This window comes from Neopsephotus bourkii, unplaced genomic scaffold, assembly GCF_033783945.1.
Source record: "Neopsephotus bourkii isolate Nb327-2 ecotype Australia unplaced genomic scaffold, CSIRO-AGI_Nbou_v1 NB_1780, whole genome shotgun sequence".
In the NCBI taxonomy this organism is placed as follows: Eukaryota; Metazoa; Chordata; class Aves; order Psittaciformes; family Psittacidae; genus Neopsephotus; species Neopsephotus bourkii.
In genome coordinates this window covers 4,183,474-4,210,502 of record NW_026902254.1, presented here as the reverse complement: position 1 = coordinate 4,210,502, position 27,029 = coordinate 4,183,474, and the positions used below count along the sequence as shown (strand labels likewise).

At 40.9% G+C, this 27,029-nt stretch overlaps 1 protein-coding gene and 1 long non-coding RNA gene across 13 annotated transcripts in view; one reads left to right on the top strand and one right to left on the bottom strand.

Moving 5' to 3' along the window:
* Positions 1 to 27,029, top strand: part of LDB2 (LIM domain binding 2) — a 387,404-nt gene that overhangs the window by 150,084 nt on the left and 210,291 nt on the right. For 10 of the 12 annotated variants that reach the window (XM_061379722.1, XM_061379720.1, XM_061379721.1 and 7 more), the window contains exon 1: positions 14,254 to 14,566. In XM_061379722.1, coding sequence (XP_061235706.1) covers positions 14,435 to 14,566 — 132 coding nt within the window. In that variant the 5' untranslated portion in view covers positions 14,254 to 14,434. Of the gene's footprint in view, positions 1 to 14,253; positions 14,567 to 27,029 lie in introns of those variants that run through there. The other 2 variants (XM_061379724.1, XM_061379723.1) reach the window with 2 other exon arrangements.
* LOC133226330 (uncharacterized) lies at positions 13,083 to 13,936 on the bottom strand. Its single transcript, XR_009729475.1, has 2 exons — positions 13,801 to 13,936; positions 13,083 to 13,313 (listed from the first exon to the last, which is right to left on the bottom strand). It is a non-coding gene; the product is annotated as an uncharacterized LOC133226330 (long non-coding RNA).

The window sequence follows — 27,029 nt, the reverse complement described above, 5'->3', positions numbered from 1 at the left end:
GCTTCTAAGCTACTCTGGTCACAGTTTTACAGATTTGGCTTGGAAATAAAGTGGTTTTGCTACCAGGAAGCTCATTATTTCGAGAGCAGAATGAAAATTGAAAAAGTTCAAAACTAAATTAATGTAATTTTTCTAAGTAATAATCTCTGTATGATATAAAATGGTGGTTGTTCTGATGAAGTATTGACAGCCATTAACCTCTGAATGCAATTCTTTAAATACCAGGAAATATCCAGTTAAAGCAGCTTCTGTAACATACCTAACTCCTACACAGCATCCCAACCTATCACTTTGTTAGGGTCTACGCCTCTCCAGTGCTGTTAGCAGAGTTGACCTCATGCAGCAAAAATTATAACTGCAAAAATATCCTAAATACTATCCTGGTTGGTTCAAAGTTTAAAATTCTACTTTGAAAAGTAGAAATGCTATTTTCAAAACTATTCTGCTTGTTGTTTCTATTCATTGTTTCCATGGCAGAGCTGAAAAGCTATTGCAGCTGTGTTTTGGGTGGTCTATTGTATACCACTGTTGGTTTTGATTATTACATTCAACACTCTCTTGGTATGTGTTTCACTGTCCCACTGTCTCCCCACAAATAAGGAGTGGTACTGCCTCCACCCGTTGTTTATACGATTTGCTCTACCGTTACAAAGTAGGAAACCTAAATTTTTCTCTCTTCTGCTTAAGGGGCTCACATGTCCATACACTGGTTCCTAGGGGTGTGCCCTAAACACTAGGTTATAGCTTAATATTTAAGAGGGCATCATTCTGTCCTTCTGTCAGGACAGAGCCAAAAGCAGAGCATAGAAGAAGGAGCATAATTCAGTGTCCAAGTGACAGCTGGCTAAGATGAAGACACCAAGCTTCTGCTGTTTGACTGTGTTTTATTACCAGATTAAAACCAAATCAAAACAAAACCAAACCAAAACAAGACAACCCAAAACCAAGGAGTACAGAAAGATAGCTATAGGAAAGGTACTGCTGACCTGATGTTTAAACATGCTCTTACAAAGACCTTCTGATAAAGTCATCAGGTAATACATAGTGCATTGGCTGGGAATATGTTGCTTAGTGTAATGGAGACTAACTTTCAATAACATGTATTTAAATGTCTGCATTTGGACATTGCTCTACAAGATGTGATTTATTAAAGGTTCATAACTCTCAGAACTGAGTTATGAGTAGTTAAAATGCAGACTGCTGGCTGTGAGATATGCACATTGTTTGTTGCAGAAGACAGGAAAATAGAAGTGCTTCCTTGAACCCAGAATTGTGAAAATGAATGACTGTGGATGTAAAATTAGTGGTTACCTGTATAAAATGGCAGTTGTAAATACAGTCTGTCTAAGCTGACTGGCAGAACTCATCTTGTCCTGTAGAGCAGCTAGCAAGGACCAGAGTAAACGAAAACTGCATTGTGGCCTGTCTTCTGCTTTGCAATTGCCAGCATTTGACCTTCTGCAGCTGAAGCAGGACTTTGTAGCCTAGCCATAAAACATCCTTTAGAAACCTGCACCTTGAAGTAGGCCTAGGACAGCTGAGAAACGTGTACCTGGAATCAAAAGAAACTAATGCCTTGCAACAGTCAAAAGAAAAGTTTCTTATGCCACATATTGTTCTTAAACTATGCAGTCTCCTTTGGGTTTAATTACTTGATGGAAGTGTTCCCATTTTTATTTTGGTTCTCTTTGTCCAGTTTTCAGCAAGAATAGGAAATCTGTAAAGGCAGGATTTTTAACTCAAACTTCATATGTTTGTCTGAAACTCATCCAAGACTCTAGGTTAGTTCTGGTAATATTGTTAAATGATCTTTTGAATTTAAGATATTAAATCCTTGATTTAGATGAAGTCATGATAAAAGTAAAAACAAAATTAAAAACCTGAACAATATTTGAGCATTATTTAAGGTAACTAAAATTAGGATCAATTCTCAGGATGTGGCACCACATGCTTTTATATCCTAAAAAACTAAAAATCACTAAGCTTCTGTATTCATGAGAAACGGAAGGCTCTAACCTACTTGGCTTAATAGTAGAAGAGGAGTTGGTTGAGCACCTGAATGGACATAACTCTGGGTTAAATGGGGATGACTACAAGCCACACAGATCATGTTGTGATTGTGAACACTACTGCCTCTTCTCTTTCCTCTGACTGCATCTAAGTCTTGAATACATATTTCAAGGAACTGTGACCTGAATTCAGATGATTGATCACAGTAGCAGTAAACTTTCAGTATATCTTCACATTGACAGTGAACCTAATATCAAACTTTAACCTGCAGCACTTTGCTTTCCTATAAAATAAAAATATTCTGTCCTAAATCACTGCCTTTTCAAAGCCAGAAACAAAACAAAACAAAAAAGCCAGCTCTTTTTTGACTGGCTGCATTGATTTTCATATGATTCCAAGTTGCTTATCTCTCTGATTTCCCACGAACTCCCTTTTACCTTTCCTGATCTCCCATGAAACCCTGGCAGAATATCAGCAGATTCGATAGTTTCTTCTGGGCTGGCTGCCATTGCCATATTTTATGTACTAGAGGGTTTCTGTGGGATTGATGACGCACAGTACATCACTGGGCTGCTGTGACCAAACAAGGGTTGTGTGCGGCAGCTTCCCCTAGCATCTTGCCAGAATTGCTGAGACTTATCAAGGGGCTGAAGAAAGATGAGTAAATGTTGGTGACGGATGGAGGAACAGTGTTGAAATGAAGTAGATGTTGGGTAGGAGGAGAGGTCTAAAAACAGTGGCAGGGAAAGTTAGTAGGTGTTTCAGAAATATCTGAAATTGAAGTGAAGATAGAAATATTCTGGTTCAGGATAAGATGTAAGGAATGGGCTATTAGGGGGAACTGAACAGAATGAAAGGAAAAGAAAAAGTTGAGTTTGGATTGAGAGAATAACGACTGAGGGGCAGGATGATGGTGAAAAGGAAGCTTCATTAGAATTTAGTAAAATAAATGCCTTTGTATTGATGTCTTTGGCTGAATTGAACTATACTGTCCAACCCTTGTGAAACAGCCGGTCCCTAACTGTGGTCCATTGCTGTACGTAGTTATTAGTATCAACCAATGTATGATGAGGATTACGTCTAAACTGCAGGTCAGTTGCATTTCAAGATCCCATGGGTGAGCCTTGACTTCCTATGAACCATGGGTGCAGTGATTTTCTAACCCTGTGTTGCAAAGGCAACAGCATGCTGTCTGTCCCTTTACGTCTTTAGCTCACTGCCAGCAGAAGACCCAGCTGCATGAGCTGCCATGTCTGACTTCAGAGACATCAGTTTGGACAGCTGGACAACCAGTGCTACAAGACACACTGGGGAGTGCATCATCTGCCTTCATATGCACTGACAGATTCCACTGATCTGATGCTCTTATGATATGTGTAGGAACGGCAGAATATGATTTGAGCACAATATGCCTATGGAAATGCCATTCTGAAATTAGCACTAAATGATGTCAAGCTGTATGCACAATATATGCTCCTGGTTTCTTACAGGAAACACCATTAACTTAAATTTTTGGTTGTTAAACTTCATTTAACACCATCATATACTGTAAAAATCTGAGAAATAGCTAGTACAGTCCCTTAACTTGCTATCCCAGTCTCCCACCTCATGCTCAACTCTTGCCTCTTCATCTCAATGAACAATCTCTTTGAAGAATGGTTGTGGGAGATGCACGAAGAAACCAAACAGATGTAAATAAAAAGTTCTGAAGAAGAGGCAGAGGGGTCTCTCCTTTTTTATATTATGGCCTCATTGCCACACTCTGAGAGTGTAAGGACAAGTGCAATATATGTCTTTGTAAAACCTTGCATTTTCCCTGAAGTGGCAGGCACCTGCTTTTGCTTCAGACCAGAAATACAGTAAGATTTTCCCAATGTGACTCAATTTGATTGTTTTGAAAGAAGGAAATTAATGTGAGTTTGGATTTTAGAGTATCCAAAGTAGCAAAGGCTTAAAATTACGCCACAGTGAATACATTTACAATTGAGACCTTCTGGGAAGTGTGAAAGAGGTAACAGCAAGTAAACATATAGAAATTAGTCTGGACAAGTTTTCAACATGGGAACTTTATTTTAAAGTGTTTCCTCTGTACCGGTTAATAAAAGTGAAACTTAAATATGGAATACTTCAAAAAACTATTATTGCCTTTGACTTGTTTGCAATCATATGTACTCCCTGAAACTATTTAGAAAACCTGAGCTGCAAAATGGAGGTGTGACTGCAGATCATACAGAAACTGCCTGCCATCTACCCTGCAAAGGGAATAGTAGCAGCAAGGAGAAAACCTCCTTAAACTTGCTTACATTGACTGGTTATGTACTAATCCTGACACCCCCATCCCATTGTGTTTTTTTATTACTCCACCAGAAAACTAAGTGAGCATAGGTATGGCTGGCAGCACTTTGGTCTGTCCCATAATGGAAAGAAGTTCTGAAAATCTAATCTCAGTTCATCAAAATGTGACATGACTGGATTTAATTTTTTTTTTTTAATGGCAAATGTCAGTGTAGACTTAACTGAAGGCGTGTGAACACCTCCTCTGTTTTGATTTCTACATAACACACATTACTAGATGGGGTGCAATTATAATGTATGTATATACATGAAATACTTAAGAAAAAATTTGGTGGTCATGCTCTCAATGTAAAACAGCCCTGTAATTGTCCTTATTATGTTCATAATTTGTTAGCTGAGTAAATATCCCTTTTCATACACTATTCATTCATCCTTCTCCCCCAAATCTGAAGTTTAAAAATGCATAAGCCTAGAATGTTGTGAGTTAGAATTGTCATGCCTGAACTCAGTCTGAAATTTCATATCAGGTTAAGGATGAGGTGGTTTTAAAATAACCAGCATTGTTGTACTGCCCTTTCCAGATCAGACACAGGGAGGTTTGGCTGCTGGTCCTGCGGTAATTTTACTTGCTTTTTTGCTTTTGCAAATTAACACAAATGTCTTGCTGGTTAATTTAAAACCTTTTATGTTCCCTCCAAAATTTCTATCTCCATTGGATTCACATCTGTAGTTTTATTTAATATGAACCAGATGTTGAAATCAAGGCAATGTTTATTAGGCTGCTTGCACTGAAGACGGCTTGCTGCAGACTATGTTGTGCCAGTTCTCTTCTGGGTACAGTGTCAGGCAGAAATAAAGTATGCTGGAGGTTTTTTCTCTTTCTCTAATTAGAAATAAAGCTTTCTAATCAATAACCTTCAAACTTCAGACTTCACAAGCAAAGACGTACGGACAAATGTACATAAAGTTCCACAAGCTGTTGTACTCATACAAAAAACGTGCTGCCATTGAAACTGCAGGCTGTTAATACACCAAGCATGAATGGGTGTGCCTGGCTGCAGAATCTGTGCGATGGGATGGTGCTGAGAAGACAACAGACAGCAGAGAGCAGAATGCACTCTTAGAATAAAAAATCAGAGCTAGTGATGAGAGCAGAAGCTGGGAGATGCAGCTGCTGCCATTGAGCAGCTGGTTGGTGGTGTCCTGTCTCCATGAGAGGCAGCAGCTCCTCATGTGGGCTGAGTTACAGCTCAGAGGGAGCTTAGATCTGCAGCTTCTCCAGAGATGTCAGCATCTTTCCATGCTTTCTGCAATATGTGCATGTTGGACATGCTTAAGATGCGTGTGGTGGGTTCCAAACACTGAATTAGATACATGGTCACATTTCTGGTCACTGTTTGGATATAGGACACTGAGTATCATGCCTGGAAGGTATGAGATGTAGAATGAACAGAATTTATGACATAGAAGAGATAAAGATTTATTCAGTGTATATTTTGCTTAGACTCTATTTTTCCACGAAAAATCATTATTCACTGAAAGGAGAGGCACAGCCAGTCTTTCGCCCTCATGAGCTGGAACATTTTGCTCTTGCAGCATAATCAGATTTTCCAAGCAAAACTCCTGGTTATTTCAGTCACATTTATGCAGCTGTACAAGGCCTTGGCAAAATTCAAGCACTGCAGAGCATGGTAACATTTCAAAGTACAAAATTTAAATCAATAACATATACTTAAATTTTAAAGGCCAAATTAAAAAACATATTGTGCCTACAAAACATGTATACAAGTAACTGAACTTTTTTCATGTACTGAGTGTACAATCTGCAACAGTGTACAAGGTATCTGTGACAGTGATACCCAGAAACTCATCGGATCATATTCAGCATGCTTTCACTTCCTGGCAAGTATTGGCTTGTGTTTTGCAACTGCAAGGGTTTGCGCTTAAGATCAAATCTTTATAAAGAATGAAGAATGAGTTAGAAACATGAAATAAAAGACTTTAGCATAATCTGTGTGGGAAATAGTATTTTCCAACATGTATTTCTTTCCACTATTGGTTCTGACTTTGTTTAAAAAAAATGAGTAAATTAAACAGAGTTGCCTCTGCATATTTTGTAGTAAGGCATACCTGTTGGTTCAAAGCAACAAGGTGAATGCAGTATAGGCTTTGGTGGGACCTTGGCCCAGTTATGTGATAAAGGCCTAATTACAGGATGCAAATTGGTGACAAATTAATCCTACCCTGGTACCAGGCACAGAATTTCTGCACCCATCATTCCCTTTCATATCATTTCTCCTATCTGTCCATCACTTGTTCTGCTTAGTATATGTGTCTGTGCTGTGCAAGATCCAAATACTGTAAGGTATAACTGAGGTAGAACTACATTCCTGCCACTGACTTCCTCTGTCATTCATCGCTCCTATACCTTCTCCACCTGTAAAATGGGGAGAGAGACCCATTGCAGAGTTTTGTCATAGTGCTAATCACCACACTCTCTTTATGAATGTTTATAAAGCGCTTTGAAGATGAAAATTGCCAAAGAAGTGCTAGGGATGATTATTATAAGTTAATGAATAAATTTCAACATGTATTTGATTGCCAGGTAATTCAGAAGGGAATCACCAACCCTTCCCTCTCTTCGAAGAAGAAAAGTTGACAGTCAGCTAGTTGCTAATTAGCACTCAGCTGAAATGCCTCCAAAGCTGAGTGCTCCCAGTTGAGTCCTTTAAAAAGTAAGCTTTCAACTAATTGAAATATGCTGAAAGTTGAGCAGTGGGTGAGGTGTGTAACAGGTAGATCAGTATGGTAAAGCTGTGCATGTAGAAGGGATATTAAGCTTTTCCAGGTAGGGACTAGAACTTCTGGGGGAAATGCTAGCCAAAAATGAGCACCTATTGTTCATACTCAAGCATCTGTTTTCTTTCTGAGGCCCAGTGTGTAATCTGTCACAGGCAGTCTATGCTGCCATGTATTTGTGACGGCAAGGAGGAAAAGAGGAAGTGTTGCTTAAAGATTGTGTTGAAGTCAGGTGTTGGTTATTGCTTGCTGTGTTGAGGGGTGGTTATAATGATTCTTGCTTTGGACTGAGATAGACTTAAGAAAATTTGAATAACATTGGTTAATACGTTAGAGCTGAGGGACCGCCACCAGCTTTTAATTCTCATTCCTCTTGTCTGTAAGGGAAACTAATGTATTGGGGCGGCTCGGACTCTTCTGGCCCCTATGTCCCTGCCTTGTTTTTCACTGGAGGGTCAGTCTCCCAGACCACAGCCTGCTCCTGTCGCCTCCCCCACCACTGCTTTGGATTTTTTATTTTTTGCCTTTGGCTGTCTGCCAGTGCTATAAACCGCAGCACTGTCTTCTGTGCCGCTGAAGGCTGTTTTCCTCCTCAGCCGCAGGGAGACGGCTGCAAGAGGCAAATGACAGGAATTTCATCCCTTTCTTTCCCCTGCTTGACTGCTCTGGATTCACCATCCTCAGCATCAGTTCTTCAAGCTTTCTTCAGGGAAAACACACTCAGCTAAACTTGTTGAGTTCTTTGGGTGAAGACTCTCGGTTGCTTCAAATAACACTTTCCAGCATTTCCTTTCTTCCAGTGATTCCTTTTCTTCCCAAACCTCGGAAGCATACATGGGAGTAGGGAAAAAAAACCCTCAAAACCGTGTAGGGTGGGAAGCTACCAAGGCAGATGTTTAGGAATGATTCATACAAAAAGAACTCCATAGTTCAAAAGGGGCCACAGGCAGGTATGAATGTTATGAAGGAAAATGGGAGAAATAGAGTGAACACAGAAACAAGAGCAAGATGGAGCAAAACAAGAAAGATTCTTGAAGCTGCTGGATTCTGGAAAGCAGCCTCTGTGATGTCCTCAGAGTCAACAAAACCAAGGTATAGGAAGTACTTTTAACATTTTACTAGTCTGGAAGATGATCTGGTTCTGTCAATTGGCATCCTGAGGTTACTGCAGCCCAGCAAAACGTCCCTGGAGGTCAAGGTCTGACTATTTCACACTTGGGATCTCATCACCTCCTCCCTACACCTCACGGAGCAATATCCATTGAAAAAAATCCTTTCTGACATGGTCACAATGTACTTCGTAGTTACAGTTCCAAGGTCTGGTGCAGGGTAAGTAGAGGCCTCCCGTGTATGCTGTCCAGTCAGGGTGCACACTGACAGCACAGTGAGGAGCAAAGTGCTTGAAGTCTCTTGCAAGCTGAAGTGGCAGACCACAGCTGTGAACTCCTACAGACCAGTATCTCCTCTGCATTAAGTACAAGAGGAGGACACTTAAAACACACCCAATACCTGCTTGCCACAGCTTAATTGAAGAGATGGTCAGTCAGTTTGTACTCTGTATCTTGCTATGTTTAGAAGACCCATCAGTGTAACACCAAGAAATGATTCGCACCACTTTGAGTCTGTCTCATGTTTTCTTCCCCAGCTCTGTCTGCTGCAGGTGCTGTGCATGTACTATATGGGTAAAGCAGACAGACTGCTTGGTCAGAGGTGGGCAGGCTCCTCAAGACTGCATTCAGCTCAGCATTCATGAAGTTCCAAGACAAAATTTAATATCCATTTTGACTGCATAGTAAGATATTGTATACACTGCAGAACTGAAAAGTATCTGAAATCCCGTTTGTGTTATCATCTATTCAGAGGTACTTCTAGCAACACTGGTGAATGCTCGAGCTATAACTCTAGTCCACTAGCACTAAATAGGTGAAGAGAATTCTTAGAATCGCCATATGTATCGAATTATCATTATATGTAATTTATGCAAGGTAGATTTGAGGTTGCAGAAAGCCTGAAGCAGTTAGAACATGCGGACCCTTCTTGCTGCACTGTAAACTCTGCAACACGGTTGTTTTTGTGGGCCCCACTTACAGATTTCTGAAAAAACCTTTCTGGTAAAAAATAGTCATGTTAATGACAGAAAAGGACAATTATCATGGCTGAGAAAACCAATGTAGCCTACATGGAAAAAGCCTGGAAGCATATATGAGCCCAGCAAATATTTTTAACAATGGATTAAACAGATTTATTTAGTTTCCTGTCCACAAATGTCTGTGAAAAGGCAGTGTTTTCCGGTATATGTTTTTTATTTCAATATATTAATATTTAATGCAAACAAATTACAGCTTCTAGATTTCTTATAAATTGCAAGCATCTGGTACACTGCATTCTATAGCTGCAGAAATTAATGGCAGTATTCAGTTCTGAAACCTGTCAAAATCCTGTGTTTAAGCTTAGCAGTTGAACATATATTACAGATGATGGGGTAATGCTGGTGCTTCTTCACTGTCACCCCAACTTTCAATAAACAAATTTCATTTAGTCACTCATGAGCATTCACAGGAAAACAGCTTTGTTCTCTTACCTAAGGTCATTCCATTAAAAGTCTTCAATGCCATCTGGCTTTTGTATAAACAAAGGACAGTTCAAAAAGGTAGTTTTGTTTTTAGTTTTTCAAGCAATTAGTGTTTTCCTGAGTGTTCTCAAGAAATCTCATTTCAAGTACCTCTAGGTTTTAGCTCTTCATTTGCTGGGTGTCTAACTAAAACCAGTCTCCCTTGTCTTTTCAACAGCTACAAACCACCTTAAATGTATCCTTGTAAACCTGATTACTGACAGAGACTGAACAGTCAACGCATACCAGGGATAAATACAGCAATTACACCTATTTACAGCTGTATCTCTTTTCTGCATTATTATTATTATTACTAAGTGGTTATTAAAAATAGCGCAGCCTTCAGAGCTATTTCAACTGTCAGCTTGGCAAAGCGAGGGCCATGCCTAGGTTATGTGTGGCGTTTTTGGCAATGTTGATGATGCTTGGTGCCATGACAGTGGGCAGTGTGGGTGCCTTCCCAGTGGAGGCTGTGTGAAACCCTTGTGCCAGGGGCTCAATAGTCACAATGAGAAGGCAGCAGCTGATCGCCTGTGACAGCACAAACAGCAGAGACAGATGAACAAACCGCTCCGGTTCATATCTTCTCGTTCCCTGCTTGTGTCCTGGAGGTAGTTTCTGCTGTAGGCTTTTGGTCTTTCTATTGTAACACATCTTGGGTACTAGTAGGCACTGTGGGTTTCACACTGGTGGGGGGTGCAGAGGAAGAGAACCTGCACCCTTCCACACTTCACCCTGAAATGAAGAGAAATTGTCCTCCAGAGCAGTCAGAGTGGAGTCCTTGACTTAACGTGGGTCCTTCTGTTTCTGCCCAGGAGAGGGCAATCCAGCACCCAGACATCAGCCAGCTCAGTGCACCATGTCTTGAGCCTCCTTGAGGTGTCAGAGGCCTGTGTGATTTGTGCCTGGGCAGAGGGACATGAAACATGCTCTGTCTTAGCGGGTGGGGTCTGACGGCACACTGTGACCCAGCTTCCCTTCCTCAATTGGGAATTGTAGGCCTCTGTCCTGTTGCCTCTCTGCTCTGGTGTTCACCTGCAGCATTCATGCAAGGGCTGGCTGAGATGCAGAGGTTTCAGGACTGGGTAACAAAAGTGGCATCACAGTCCCTCCTTTCCATGCACTGAATGCTGGAGTGAGGCTCTCCGCTTTGAGGCACTGTGGTATTTGCACGTGCATACACCCAGGTAAATGCAATTCTGCACATGCCGTTCTATCACCTGTTTGTAGCCATGCACACAACAGCTACAAACATACTCTGATTTTCAGATCTGGGAAGACTAACTAGTCTCTTCCTCTAGTTTACCTCTTTTTTCCTCTGCTCACGTTAAACTCACTTTCCAGATTAAAGAATGTATTGATTGTCCTAAATCTTGGATCAGATATTTGCCTTTGACCCCAGAGCCACTTCAGGTAGTTTGATGCCAGTGGCGTGGATCTTTGGAGAAGCCCAGGCACAGAGCTGCCTGCTCACCCCTAGCTGGCACTCTGGGGGAGCACATGAAACATCAAATGTGGCAGATCCAAGTGGGAAACAAGATGACACTGTCAGGATCCCTGTAACTCTCCTTGCCTTTGATTCTGCCTTCTGTTTTACTGTTCTGCGCATCACACTAGTCTAGATGATAACAGGCAACTGGAAGTGCTGCTGGAGCCTGTAATTAGCAGGTTCCTGCCCTGGGACTTGGTTCTTGCCGGTGGGCTGTAGGTGTGCTGTAATTTGCCAGTTAATCAATGGGAATTATTAAAAATTCACAGCATATTTTTGCTTTGCACTAGACCCGTACACAGAAGCTCCTATCTGAGGTGGGGAGGAGCGTCTACGGTTCCCAAGCATGGAAGCAAATCATTCACTTCCAGTACTCCTAGTTTGTCCTTCTTTTTTAAAGTAACTTTAAAGCAACCTCTGCCTTCCACCCATCCCAGCCTCAAGGAAATACGGTAATGTTATTGCCATGTTTAACTTCCTGAAACAGTGAATTTTAGCCTAGCAAAAAGTCCTTATAACAGATTGAATCTTCAGGCTATGCCAAATTCCACTATTTTAACTGACAAAAAGCAGTCAAATATGTTTTTTGGGCAAGTATGTTATACTTTGGATTTGCTTTGCAAACAAAGTAAAATCCGTAACATTATGGGTGGTACTTCAGTTACAAAAATAGTGTATATTAGTGTGCAATTGCGTAATTTTGGGGTCATTTTGGTTTAGGATTTAAGGTAAGTCTTGCTGGGATCTCTTAAAACACCAGGAAGATGCAGGGAACTTTTCTCCTAGGTACAGGCTTCTCATGTGGCCAGTGAATGCTGCCAGAGCACCGTCACTGTCACTGCAGCACTACTGAGCCAAATGCTGTACATGCTATTTACTGAACTCGGGCACCTCCTGTGATGGTACTGGTGTGACAACGTAAGAGTTGCTCCATAACTGGGGAGCATTTAAAGATAGGAATGGAATACCCATGTATTATCTGTTGTTTTGGTGTTTAGTGACAGAATCTGTGGGAAGTCCATAAAACAGCTCAACTTGTCACTTCCTGTGGAAACTGATTCCATAACAATGTACAGAAATTGTGTAGCTAAACAGCAACTGGTTCATCTAAGATAAATAGCGATCCAGACCAGTGGTCAGTAGAATGAAATGATCAATTTCTGTATTTTATCATAGAATCATAGAATTGCAGAATGGATTGGGTTAGAAAGGACCTCAAAGATCATCCAGTTCCACCACTCCTGCCATGGGCACGCACACCTTCCACTACACCACATTGCTCCAAGCCCCGTCCAATCTGGCCTTGAACACTTCCAGGGATGGGGCATCCACAGCTTCTCTAGGAAAGCTGTGGCAGTGCCTCACCACCCTCACAGGAAAGAACTTTTTCCTGATCTCATCTAAATCTCCCCTCTTTCGGTTTAAAGCCATTCCCCCTTGTCCTATCCCTACATGCTCTTCCAAAAGCCCCTCTCTTGATCTCCTGCAGGCCCCTTTCGGTACTGGAAGGTACTAAGGTCTCCTGAGAAGGGAACCCAGTGTTTTGCAGATTTAGATAAATGCCAGTGAAAACTACAATTTTCAGTATCTGCCTTAAGATATTCCTGCATTCAGTTGGGTTTGAATTAATTTTTTGGCAGTGGATGAAGCCATATCATGCTCAAGTATGTTTCAGGATTCTTATATCAATTTAGGAAATGCAATGGCGTGTGCCTTGGTTTCCCCATCTGTGAAATGGGTGACCCCACAGTGCTCCTGCAAGGCATCCCAGCTGAGAGCTGCTGTGACTGTGGCTGATTGTTATTCTCTTAATCATATTAGTTAACTAAATCTGTTCCTAGAGTGGTTCCATTTGCTTGAATGAATTTACATGAGAGATTAATTCAGCGCTGTTTATTGTTGTTTTTACATTTATTCAGTACTGTAAATAGTGCCGGATACTTTACAGCTGTGTCTAAAGACAGCCTTGTTTCAAGGGCTTTTTTGTACAGGTAATTTGAAGGCTCCCCTCTAAAACCTCGCACTTCCTCACGGAGCGGATGAGCCCATTTTGTTTCCTCTGGATTTAGAGGACTTTTCGTTCACGTGGTCTCCTCTCCCAGCACTTTCCTGCAAGTATGATTCAACAGATAAAGTTCATCCTTCACCTCCGAAGGGTGACTACTTCCCCTCTGCCTTTCTCTCCTCCTTCGGACGCCTCTCGTCCCCCCCCCCAGTTTTAGACATATTTCCTCTGCAAGGTTCCCGAAGCGCTACAGGATTTATGCGGAGCAATGGTCCTGGAGTACGGACCGGCTCCCACCTGGCCGTGGCCACCCTACAGCCCCACGGCTGTGTTTAAGACGGTTCATGAACACATGCTCCCAACCCGGCGGAAACGGGGCTGCCAGCGGTTGTTCGGGGGGCTCGTTCTCCCACCCGGCTCTTTTGTGTTTTCACATCTTGCCGGAGGTTTCTCTTACCAGCATTTGCCAGCTCCCCATTGTGTGAAGTGCAAAGGACGGAGGCTGTTTCTTTGTGCCGGCTCCCGCTCCCCGTCCCCACCGCCGCCCGCCCTCCCGTCCCCCCCCAGACTGCTGATGTGAGGTGCATTCACCCCACACACCACCCCAACAGCGCGGTGAGGGCTGCCGAAGCCCCGGTAGCCCGGCACAAGCTTTCGGAGCAGGCAGAGGAGGGCACGACCTGGGAGCGGGCGAGGCGGCGGGTCCGCGGCGGGCTGTGTCGGTGCGCTGTGCGGTAATCCCGGCCCCGGCACTGCCCGAGCGAGCTCCGTGCGGAGGGGGATTGGCTCAGGCAGCTTTAAAACCACCTATATGCTAACGAGCCTGCTGCCAGGTTCCTGAGGGGGCCTGGCTGGGAAAAATCAGCCCCAAAGCTCAGACCCCTGTCAGGCGGAGGGGAGAATTATATTTTTGAACTAGTCTGCAGCGCGGACAGGAAATGACCCTTCCAGCAACTGCTGCTTTAAAGCCGAGCGGCGGTGCCTGAAGCTCTCCAGTCTCCGTCTGGAGCCCGAGCGTCCCCCCCCGTCCCCCGTCCCCCCCCCCCCCGCCTTCCCTCCTCCTGCTATAGCGGCTCCCACAGCAGTTCCCAGCCAGTGCGTGCAGCCTGGATGTGTGTGTGTGTGTGCGCGCCGCTACTTTGTACTGTGAAGAACACACAGCCCATGTGCTCTGTATGGATGTTGATGATACTCTGTGTAGCTTGAATCGCTGCAAGCAGGCAAGATGTCCAGCACACCACATGACCCTTTCTATTCTTCTCCTTTTGGCCCATTTTATAGGAGACACACACCATACATGGTGCAACCAGAGTACCGAATATATGAAATGAACAAGAGGCTGCAGTCGCGGACGGAGGTAAGTCCCCCAGCCGTGTTTTCCTGTGCATGGACCGTGGTAGGTTTCAGCCCGAATTCCAGCTGAAGCGTCCCACTAGGCAGTACAGTATATGCAGGCACGAACCCTAATTAATTTAGTAGTTTAATTGGGTAATCCCTCATTATGTTTCCACGCAGAGCAACTCTTTGAGGAGATACCAGCTTAGGCTGAAATCTTGAAATTACAGTACAGCACTTCAGGATTGATTATAATGCTGCTCTCAGGAAATTTCTTTGCCTTAGTGTGTTGTTTGCAGCTATAATATTGCAAGGTACCGTTTGAGCTTTTGCACAAAATTGATTCAGAAATGTTGCAGGTTTAGTGGGAGAGATGAACCTTTCTCTGGATTTGCTTTGTGAACTCGTTAAAATTGAAAATGAATGGCAACAGACAACAGGAGCAGAGTTTTAGAAACTTATTCCTAGTCTGCACTTAAAGAACACATGTTCAGGACGACCGACAAGAGAAATTCATGTTTACATTTAGACTGAGTTGCTTTTAGCAAGAGAGATGATCGGTTCACGACTTTATCATATAGCTGTCAAAAGTACCCAGTAATGTAAACTACAGTCACTGTTGATTATGCTTTGTATAATGTGTTAGTGGTTTTTATACTCTGGCTTCTAAATCCAGATCAGCCACCACAAAGAATATGCAGAATGGCAAGGGGAAATACTTTTGTCACTTAAAGTAAAAAAATATAGTGGAGGCTTCATCTTGTTATTTACATGGTTAAATGAAGCACACTTTTTGGTCGGTTGAAAAGTGTGTGAACTGAATCAGGCTGGATTTTTGCCCATGTGCCTGTGTTTGTGCAGCAAACATTCTTGGTACTGCAATTTTTCATAGTAGTTTACTAGTGGTGCCCTGAAAACACTTTTAAAAAGTATTCATCTTTTGTAGCGAGTAGCTTCATATAGAGGCAAATACCTGCCAAATTCGTGCCATGAAGCATGGTAAAGGATCTCAGGTTGATCTGTTTGTTGTATTGTGTTTGTTTAAGGGAACACGAGGTTATCATAAAATAAACCACACATGCCTGAATTGTCAGCTAAGCCATGGAGAATCTGTGACGTTTAATGTATATGATCCAGCTAACGAGATGTGACCTGCTTTCTGATTGGGTAACTGCTGTGGAGTAAGTGCTCTTCCAACACGGTTACCACTGCTCCTCTTCAAACATTGCTGTGGAATAATTGCTAAATCCACTTCGTGCTGGCTGAAAACTTCAAGCACTTATTGCTCCCAAAATCACAGCAACTGGTTGTCAGTTTTGCCCCAAGTTGTTGGTTGCAGAGGGTCACTGCCGTTCAGAGGATGAAGGGACTTGGTGCGGATTGTTCGCTACTGTTTGTTTGTTAGCACCTTGCAGCTCTGTTCCTTGCATTCCTGTACATATTGATGAAGCAATTTATAGACTTTTTCAAGTGAAAAGAACAAATATGTATCATTAAGTGATTCCTTCAGCTGTTCTGAAAAGCTGTCAGTGCTATTTTAGCCTTTTTACACACTTTTAAAGTGGTACTTCGGGTAATTGATCAGTTTCTGATTGCAGCTCCTTTACAGACATTACACCAAAAAAGTTTTGAGGGATTTGTGAAGCAACTTCACCCTCCTGCATTGCTGAGGTGTGCTCAGTCTTCAGTGTGTTTAATTGCAGTTTTTTGCTATGCACATTCACAGGAATTGTGGGCAAAAAGCAATGACCTACTACCCTTGCTTGCTAGTACTGCTATGGATTTCAGCAGCATTGTACTTTGACAGACAGTGCATAGTTAATGAAGGCCTCATGCTCCAGCATTTCTTGTATTTGCTCAGAGTAAAAATACTTTTGCCTTGTGGTTGCTCAGTGTTTACATTCTGGTTCTGTGTTTTCTAATTTCTGAGCTCTGTGCTGTAAGCACTGTTGTTTGTTGAAATGTAATTTCTAGCCAGCTTCAGCTCAGCTCATTCATCCTCCAATTAAAACACCTTCCTTAATAAAACTAAAAATTGAATTAGTTTCCTGGGACACTTGCCGTGACTAGGTGTGGACAGCCTGTGAAGAATCATGCTGGCTTCTGGGGCACGTTGGGAGTAGAGGCTTCGCATTTATTTTATGCACTTTCAAGCATGTTTGGGATTGGTAGCTGAAGGCTTCTGGAGAATGTATAACTAGCTCTGAATTTTTTGAGTCCAGATTGATGGAGCCCTGTATGTCATGGAAGGAATGTGCTTGTGGTGTGGGTGATACGGGCTTACTGCATGAACGTTTCTCTTCAGGCAGTCTTTGGAATAATGTAGGCACTGGTCTCTGAGGGAGGCTGCTTGTACTCTGTGAGCCCCAGGGGGTAGGTAAGCACAAGCAAAGCAGCTTAAAGGGAAAGGAATTACAAAGAAACTTTCCAAAAGACTGGGGTTAGCAAGCTGTCAGATTCCACCTGGACTTAGCTTCTGGAGAGAGCCAGCCAGAAAGTGAGGATGCATTAAAAAGATGGGAACCTACAGCTCTTATCCCAAATGTATGTTTGGAAAGCCTTTGGGATTTTCCTCTTTTCCTACAAAACAAAAATGTTCTTAATAATCCTGTAGAGTCAGATTCTCTTCTCTCCCTTGCAGTGGTAGAAGTTCCAAGGCAGAGCAAAATGTACATTATCTAAATTGTACAGAGGATACTTGGAGAACCTATGAAAAGATTAGGTGTGTGTCATGTCTATCAGTTTTCTCCCCTCCATGCGTACAGCCTGCCTTTATAGAGAATTCCTGTGGCTGCTCTCCAGAGCTTGCAGGTAGGTGAGAAATGATTCAAAAAAAGCAATGGCTGGTAGAGACACCATTAGAGAACCCACCAATAAATGCCGTTTCAACTCCTGCTCTCCCAGCACCAGGGTCTATGGTGTGTTTGGGGAGATAGAAGTGTCCTCAAAGTGGCTCTGCGCTTGATGACCCTCCCTGGGAAATCTGCTCCTCCACTCTGGTTTCTGTCAGCATTGGGTGGAAGGGAATAATAATCAGTGTGAAGGATGTGCTCAGTGTATTAAGCAGATAAAGTACAGATTTGATTAAAGAAAGGTCATTTAGATGCAGCATGGCTATCTTTGTTGTTCGTGTTTTCTTTAGGAAGAAATGAAAGAATTAGCAGCTCTAGCCTGGTCTAGATGTGCAAACTGTTGCTCTCCAAACTTCTTACAACTTTATGGGCTCCTCAGGCAGAACCTATAACTGCGTTTTTAAATTCAGGGTCAGTCTTAGGCGAAGAATTCCAATCACACTCAGGCAGGGGGTGGTTTTATGATGTAAGTACTGGCAGAAGTCCACCACCTAGCTAATTCTTATGTGATCTAAAGTAAATTAGGGAGTCTGAGTTAGGAACTCATGTGCAGAAACACCTTACCTCCCTTAGAAGCTGTTCAAAGAAATCTAATGTGGTAATACATTTTTCTAAATGGAAATTAAAAAGTGTTTTCTTAACAATACTTTGGGAACATCTAGTGCCATTTTCTAATGCATCAACAATCCTTATTTAGGGAATTAAAGTGAGTATTTAAATGTTTAATAATCTCTGATAGATGTAAAGATAAATCTTATTTACTTCTATCATAGTTGATTAGCTTTCTGGTTAACCAAAATGCAGCTGTTTGCTTGGTCTGTGTGTGGTTTTAAGGTTTTCATTGCCATTCACTCCAATTCAGTTTATCTTGATATTTTTATATTTGTGTTAGTTTAACATTTCAAGAAAGCAATCCTGTTGTGGCATAATCAGCAGTTTCTAAAGTTCTAACTAGCAATATGCAGCATAGGTAAATTGGCTTAAACATTTTCTCTACTTTCCATAAAACTTGATGTTGAAAAATGCCTCTTTTCCTCTTTGATGTGGTAAATCCTTTTCTGTTCTAATTTTTAATCATTTGAAATTGCTTACACTTAAAAGAAAACAAAAGGTGATTGTATCGTGTATATCATTATTTTTCAATCACATTGCAGTACGCTGTGGATAGATCACCTGAAGTTGCTGACAGTTTAAAGTTTGAGATGTTGCTTTATTTCCAGTAATCAAAGAAATGTATCAAGCCTTTCACTTGCCTATTTAGTCCCCTATATTGTGAGAACTTCTGCATATCACAATATATTAAATGCATCTGTATCTCTGTCATTACAAGAGATTATGCTTTACATTGCTGTCCTATGCAAAACACAGCTTTCTTCTGAGTAAGAGATCAGTGTTTTAGGGGTGACTAGAGAGCTTGATTAGTAGCATGTTTGTTTTAAAGACAGTCAGGTTAATCAAAGCATATTAAACTCCTATTAAACCGTATAGTAGATTTAACAGAAGTAGAGATTTTGTGATGGAAGAAAATGAAAATGAAAATAAAGCAGAATCTTATGATTATTTAAAAGCTATTAAATGAACTGGAAGCCTAGGCAGTGTTTCATATTCAACCAAATATTTAAAGCAAATCAAAGCTAAACAAAATTTCTGCAGTTTAATGGAAGTCTCTTTTTTTAATTCCTCACATTGCTAGCTGATGAAATAATCTTTTCTTCTTCTTTCTGATGCATTTTTAATAGACTGGTCATAAAAATCTATGTTGTGACATTTGTTCACATAGCAACTTAATATCGCAAACAGATCTCTCTTGTTGTGTACATGAGTCTGAGTTTGTCCAATGAGTTTGTTTGGATGAGAAGAAAACACATAAACTTATATGTGAAAGCATTTTGGAGGAAATATTCTTTCACCCACAAATATACTAATACTTAGCAATTCTAGGAACACGAGTAAAGTACTTTAAAAGAGCACTTATAAACCATGCTTTGCTGAAATGAAAAAGGTCAGTTTTAAAAGGAAACCCTTGAACTCCTTTAGGTAGAATGGATTCAAGGCTCTTTTTACTGATTGTCTTTTATTTCATATATTTTTTCATCCCTTTAAAAAAAAAAATCAGTTGCAGCTGTTTTCAATTAAAATCGTTACAAACTGACAATTCTTATGAGGCTGGAGGAGAAAAAAAAAAGACTGTTTCCTTTCCATGCTGATCCTTAGCTTACAATCAGGGATGTCTTGCTGCCTTTTTTTATTTTCCCGCAAGTTATAATATACAACATAAACTGCGTGTGTAAGTAACGGGGAGCCTTTGGGGCAGGGGCTGGTAAGGGGGGAGAGTGAGTCAGTGGAAAGGTGTAAAAATGGATCTTGTCTGCAAATCGCTCTGATGCTTACAAGATCATTTTCTCTAAAGAAACCTTTTCAACCCTTCATTTTCTCTTTTTAATTCTGTAAACCATAAATCCATTAAAAAAAACTTACTCTCAGTCTTTCCCTGGTGTAAACAACATTTACTATGCACATCCAGTCTCAAAAATAGAAGCCTCTGGATGGTGAGAAGGAACGAACTAGAGATCATAGTAAGGGCCCAGTCCTGTGCTCTTATTTAAGCTGGAGTTTTGCCTGAAGTAGGATTGCAAGATCAGATAAAAAAAAAAAAATCATTTGTTTTTGGTATATACACTTTCTTTGTTTAGAGAAAAAGGGTATGGGTAGATTGCTAAACTCATTGCAGTATTTTTAGCTGGGCTCCTCACTTCAAATGGTATTTTTTTTTTTTGGTATCTTTTTGCCAAAAGTTGCATATCTGCTGTAAACAGGCATTCCAACCGTGCCGATACTTTGTTCAGTTGCTTCCTCCCAAAGAAGAGCTTTCTTTCCTGCGCTGTACTGTGTAAACAGGCCAGCATATATCCTCAGTTTTGCTGGGTGCTCTTTTCCAAAAGATGCTCCTGGGCTATTTGAAGCCTCAGAGGGGTGATCCTGGCAGGGACAAGCTGGCCCCAAAGTGGCTGATGATTAGTCTCTAAAAAGTACTGTGGTAGGGCAGGGCTTGCTGGCCAGGTCTCAATGGTCTTATTTATTAGGCAAAAATAGTAGTTAAAGAAACCTCCCGGAGTTCCTAGCTAAAATCTCCTCCCTAGGCTTGTGTCTCCCTTTTCCACAGTACATTCTTTTTGTTTGTTACTGTTAGAATTTGAGAGAGAAAGCACTTTATGATCAGAATGCTGTTTCCATTTCTATGACATTGTGGTGGACAGACAGCCAGGGCCTTCTAAACTAAAGCTTGTAAGTTAGTGATCTAAGCCAAACAGTACACTTGGTACTCCTGAAGTAAGTGAGGATCCACTAGAACCACCAATGGACCATAAACCTTCATATGGTAACAGCTGGTGCTTCTGGAGACAACTCTGGCCCTTTTGTGCCTTATGGGGCTAGGGAAAAATTACCAATGTGGAAAAATTAGACCTTAGCAGAACTAAACATGAGCCAGGATAGGTGACTTTCTAAGCCTGTCACCTCTTCAGGATTCACGAGTTGTGGTTGTGTAGTTTTTGCGAAGGTGATAAATTTTACAGGAGCAGGCTGTCCTCTATGTGAGACTTGGGTTGCCTTGGCCTCACCTTGCTGTTTGTACACCATTGTCAAAAAGACATGATGAAGCTCCTGGCCAGGGTGGTGTTCCTGCCTGCATAGTACCGACTGGAAGCATAAGTGTGTAGCAGTTTTCTTCTTTATGAAGAACTCTCATAGCTACAGCCAAAGTATAAGTATCAAACTAGAACATCTGCCTGAGTTCTTTCTGTTGTCAATATTCATACCCAGGGCAGAATCACAAACTCACAACTGACACAGCAAAGCCATAACTTTATGTATGTTTCTAAATGTACTTAATCTACTGCCTAGTTACCTGCAAACTGAGTATTTAGGTCTTTGCATCCTTCCAAGCAACTAATATATTATAGCATTGCTGTACTGTCTATCACACATGATCTGCAATAGCTGCTGCTATCCATCTTTCCTGATTCTAAGCCACAGTCAGCTTGCCGAGCCTAGTCAGCTGAGCAGAAATATTCAAATCTGTCTGTAGCATTTGTGTATGAATGTTTAAAAAGAAAAGGGGAAAATCTATTCTCTGGGTAGAGTTTTGCCGTCAAATTAGCCATGTATAGCAGATTCAGTATCTGTCCAGATCATGTCCATTTTACACAACTGCTAGTTGCAGACTAGAGCATTCTTCATGATGCAGAAGAATTACAGGGGCAGGTTGGATGACGTTATCTGTTGTATTCAGAAGGGAAATGCAATATTAGATGTGTATTGTATGAAAGTGATTGTCGTGGTTTAACCACTGACAAAGGCAGACCCAAGAATAAATTGTAGATCCAGTGTGCTTATTCTTCAAAACCTAAATACCTGGAAAAAAACAACTGTTTGAGTACTATTATGTGCAGTCTTACATCACCTGTGGAGGGGGACTTTTACTTTTCTTTAGGAGTTTCAGACATTTGTTTTTTCTAACTACATACTTTATTAGGTTATTTTTAAAGCAGCAAATTGAGAAGATGATGACTTCCAGTACATAGCGCATTTAAGGTATTTCATGTACCTTATTGTGATTCTTGTTCCAGTTGTGTAGTTTTGCCTCAGCCATTAGCAGATTTTATCAGAGAAAGAGCTGCCATCTGTCCTAGAGCAGGTTACAAAGAGATTCTGAAATATTAATGACCACATTATAAAAAAAAATATTCTAAATCTTTAAATACACCAGTCACAGGGAGAGAGGAAAATGGCCAGAAAACAAGAAAGTGAATAGTGTGAAACGTTTTCAGTTTATTAGTGTTTAAGGTGAAGCACCCTCAGCATAATTCATACCCCAGTAAGGCAGTCAGTAATACCAGCATTCCTAACCAGCTCCTTTTCTACAGACCAGAGATCCTCCAGCCTGTGATTGGCAAGGCAGGCATAAAACATGCTTTGCCCCTAGGTGTACAACCAGGGTAGTATTTTATGGTTGGAAAAAGGGAATAGGAAATGCCTTGTACCTAGAATGGCATTCTTTCTTCATTCAGTGAACAGGTCTCATGGATGGGTTACGGGGCAGTAGAGGAAGGCCTACAACAGTCTCCATCCCCCATATTCTGATAGTAACTTGCATTTTCAGATCAGTGTCACCACCTTCCATAATTCTTGTATGCACTTTAAGTGGCAAAAATGTTTCCATGTTACTCCATTCAGCATTACAATAATGTTACTGTGACTAGAAAGAAAAAAAAACTGCTGTAAACAGTTCCCTTAGAGCAAATTAAAATTCTTCCTGTTGTTCAGTATCTTGCAGGAGGGACTCCCCTTCCTTTTGGTACTCAGTCAGCATTTCTCCACCTTTGTTCTTTGCCATACCAGGATATTAAAAACATTGTTAGCATATAGATTCTGTATGTGCATTTGCAACCATACACTTGGTGTGGTAGATGAGGGCAATACAATAGCTCTGTCACTTCTACCTGGAGTTAATCACTTGAGTATCAGTTAACCCTTAGGGTAATTAATTAAGTAATAATGTTGTTGATGTGATCTGAAGTAGCATTTTAAGCAATTAGAAGTTCAGACATAATGTGACGCAGTTATACATTATATAGTGCATCTCTCCATTTTACAGAGCAAAAAAATTACCATATGTTTTGTGGGAAGCTTGGCATTTTGCACTGACTGGAGTTCTGCTTGTATTTACGAACAGCACGCTTGTAAACTATGGTAATAACTCTTTGAAGGCCACACCTATGCACACTGTTATGTTAAAAAGCGTAGGCTTGTTTTAGTGAATGTGTTGGCATGAATTATGTGCCATAAAAAGCCAACACATTGGGTAAAGGTTTGTTACCTGAGTGCAACAAATGCTACATACAACATTTCCATGACTGTTCACTAGAGTTTAACAGTGAATTTGCTTTGGCTGTGTTCGTGCTCTTTGTGTGTTCCTGTGAATGTTCAATCGAGTTTTATTCTCACAAATAATTAGAGAATGCAAATTCCAGTTTGTTGGGCATTCTGGAAAGAAGTTGGCTTATTTTATGTGGGCTAGGCTGAGGGGCAGCATTTCCTCTTTTGATTTTCCAGAACTGCCTAAATAGAACTACGATACTTAGAAATTAAATGCACTGGAGAAGAATGAGTGCTTTGCAATGGGGACTGACTGGTGTATGAATGTAAAGTGAATTAATGGCAATGACTGGTGGGGATGGGAAAATGACCAGCCAGTAAATATGACATATGGACATAAAATCATAGAATAGTTAGGGTTAGAAGGAACCTTAAGATCATCTAGTTCCAACCCCCGTGTCATGAGCAGGGACACCTCACACTAAACTGTGTCATCCATGGCTCTGTCCAGCCTGGCCTTGAACACCACCAGGGATGAAGCATTCACAGCTTCCCTGGGCAGCCTATTCCAGTGCCTCACCACCCTTACAGTAAAGAACTTCCTCCTTATATCCAATCTAAACTTCCCCTGTTTAAGTTTTAACCCATTACCCCTTGCCCTATCACTACAGTCCCTGATGAAGAGTCCCTCCCCAGCATCCTTATAGCCCCCTTCAGATACTGGAAGGCTGCTCTGAGGCCTCCAAGCAACCTTCTCTTCTCCAGGCTCCTCTTCGTCCATGTGACAGGATGCTGCTTACCATGCAGTTACTTTAGAAAAATGTATTAAGAAAGAGTTAGTGAAAACATTCAAATCTTCCTGGCATTTTAAACTTTAAATCCATCTGTGCTCATCCAGTCATGGATGCAAAACAGTAAGACACAGTATATGGCCAATCACAGCATACAGTTTCAATCACAGCATATAGTCTTAGCAGAGTATTATGTGTGTACAGCAGACTGTTTGTTATGAAAGACGAGCAAAATTATGTCTTAAAATGGAATAATTAATGCATTCAAATAAATTGTTATTAATTCCTAGCAATTCTGGGTAGGGCAAAGTAGAATTCATAAAATCTATTTTATGTGAATGATTAGCTCAGCTCTTTTTAGTACCTCTTAACACTCTGTCAGGGTTAATAATGAAAAGTAAAACGATCGGTCAAGATGCCAGTGCACCAAGTACATCTGTTCTCTGACAGTGCAGTAAGATTATTTGACACCTCCATCAAGAACATCCTGAAGCAACCGCGTTACACCTTGACTGTTTCATCCAAAGGGCTGCACTTCTAAATATGCAGTGTAGCACAGACTTCTGTGTACAGAGCGGTGTTAGCACTGGTACCTAACCTGAAGCCACGACCTTCATGTCTAGGCTGACAAGAATCCTACCAGTTGAGCCACTGTGACACCTTGTGGCTTATGAAGCAACACAAGGATCTTTTAGAAAACGAGCAGGTAAAAGCCAGAGGTTAATGGGTACTGATACATGACTTCTCATACAACTGTCAATAGAAATCTCTTTGCTGGGTTACTCTAGGATGTTTCTGAGATACAGTTAAATTAAGTGGTAGTGGGCTTATTTCTCTTCGGGGTCCTTACGTATTTTACTGTGAAGTGTTGTAAGATGTGGCATCATTTTGCTAAGCCTCACCTGTTTTTGTCTCCTGTGCTCTGGTGTTTGCGTATCATTCAGATTACATAAAGAAACACTGTTTTGGCTGCAGTACAGAGTAAATATTTTATTTGTTTGCAACCATTAATGTGTTTAACCAGAAGAATGCTTGAAGGGAGTAAAGTACTTTTTGGTGCTGAGTATGTTCAGACAGTAGTACAGTCAAAAGTAATCAAGGTATAGCAAGCATTTGGCAGTGGGCATACAACTCTGTAAGCCCCTGAATTTGGAGTTAAGTAGATAGTATTTCAGCTGTGAATTAACTATAGCAAAGCTGTATTTTGCTGAGAAATTCTCAGTAAGCTTAAAATGGGTCTGATGATAACACGTGGAGCTGAGAAGGAACTCTGCAACTGTAAAGGCTCAGCACCTCACATTACCTGACACTAGTTTCTTGGTTGTTACTTGTGTCCTCAAACAAGCATATCCATGTTTCCTTCCATGATGATCCTGAGCATTTAAGAGGAGTTTCCCATAAACTCATGCATTATGTCCTGTGGCACTTCCCTTTGCTTTGACATTTTCAAAAACTTGGCAACAACTGGGCTGAAATAGTTGCCTTCCATTGCCAAATACTGACTTAGGAGTGAATGCACTCTCTTATGATGCAAGGGGTCTGCATCCCTCTGTTATCCCTTATCTTCAGGTCCACAGTGCTGCCATTTAGACATAATACATAGATGTACATGCCCAAACTTGCATTTAACTTGTTGGTGTGAGAAGCAGTAGCAGCACAGGACTCAGGGCATGCAGTGTACCTTATTTCATGGATAGGTATTTTGATTCTTTGATGAGATTTATGGTCTTAAATATATGGTCATATATATTATATTTGTATATAATGGTATAAATATCATGAAGACAGGGTTGTGTATGAGTTTCATTGTGTATGGGTTGTGTATGTGTTTAATTCCTATTTACAATAATGTAAATAAATATTTATTATAAGATTCTTGGGACTTGGACCACCTTCTCTGTTCTTTTACAGTGGCAGCACAGTGGAGTACTGCAGCACATTTTTAATGTTGTGCTATGTATCTTAGCTAACTAAAGGCTAAAAGTAGATAATAGTATTTTAAATACTTTCAAACCCAAATCTAAATATACCACAATAAATTTAATTTCACAGATCAAAATGTTTTAATTGATATTACATGTATTTATACACTGCAAAGAATTATCTGACTAGAAAATACCATAATACTGTAAGTTCTTGGAAGACAACTTTTTAATGTTATTAACACATTTAGTTGCTTCTCAACTAATTCAGCACACCTGTGCAAGCCTACTGGCTTTGCCAAGCAGCTACAAATACACTTTAGGGCATCATTCTGCTGGATGATTTGTACATTAATACATCTGATATTGTTATTAAATCTATTACTTTTTTAGCGTAATTCTTCAGTAGTTTCATATCAATCAAAGGAGCTCGTTCAAAGTCCATTTTCTCTTAACAGTGGAAAGACATCTTAAATTCCACAGGAAAAGTATATTCTTTTCAATGGGAACTGGTGTAATGGAATATGTATATTATTTCATGAGGATTTGGGGAGGGAATATTGAAAAGTATTGTAATGAATAAATTCTTCTAATAAATAAGTAGAGATGAACCAGCAAGGTTGTTCCAGGAAAGAAAGGCAACACTTATTTTTTTCTTTTATTATTTGCACTCTACTGATTTAATTAGCCAGTGAAAACAGACCCACTTTGAATAATAAAGAGACAAAAATCAACTCCTCCCTCCCCAGTCTGCTGCATCTGTTGCCTTTTGGAGACTACTTGCAGTACCCAAACTACCTATAGTCTAATGTATCTTGCTTTGTGACAGACGTTACCTCTATTTGCTTGCAAATACATAAGGGAGTTATAAATATTTTTTTCTGGTTCTCAGGGAAAGGGGCTGTTTAAATTGTCATTTTGAAAGAAACTGGGCTACCTTGAGCAAAACTAGAATGTTTTTGGTGTTATGTAAATGAAGGTAGTCACAGTCCTGATAGATTTTTGAATGGTGATCTAATAGCAGTATCTTAATGATTACCACA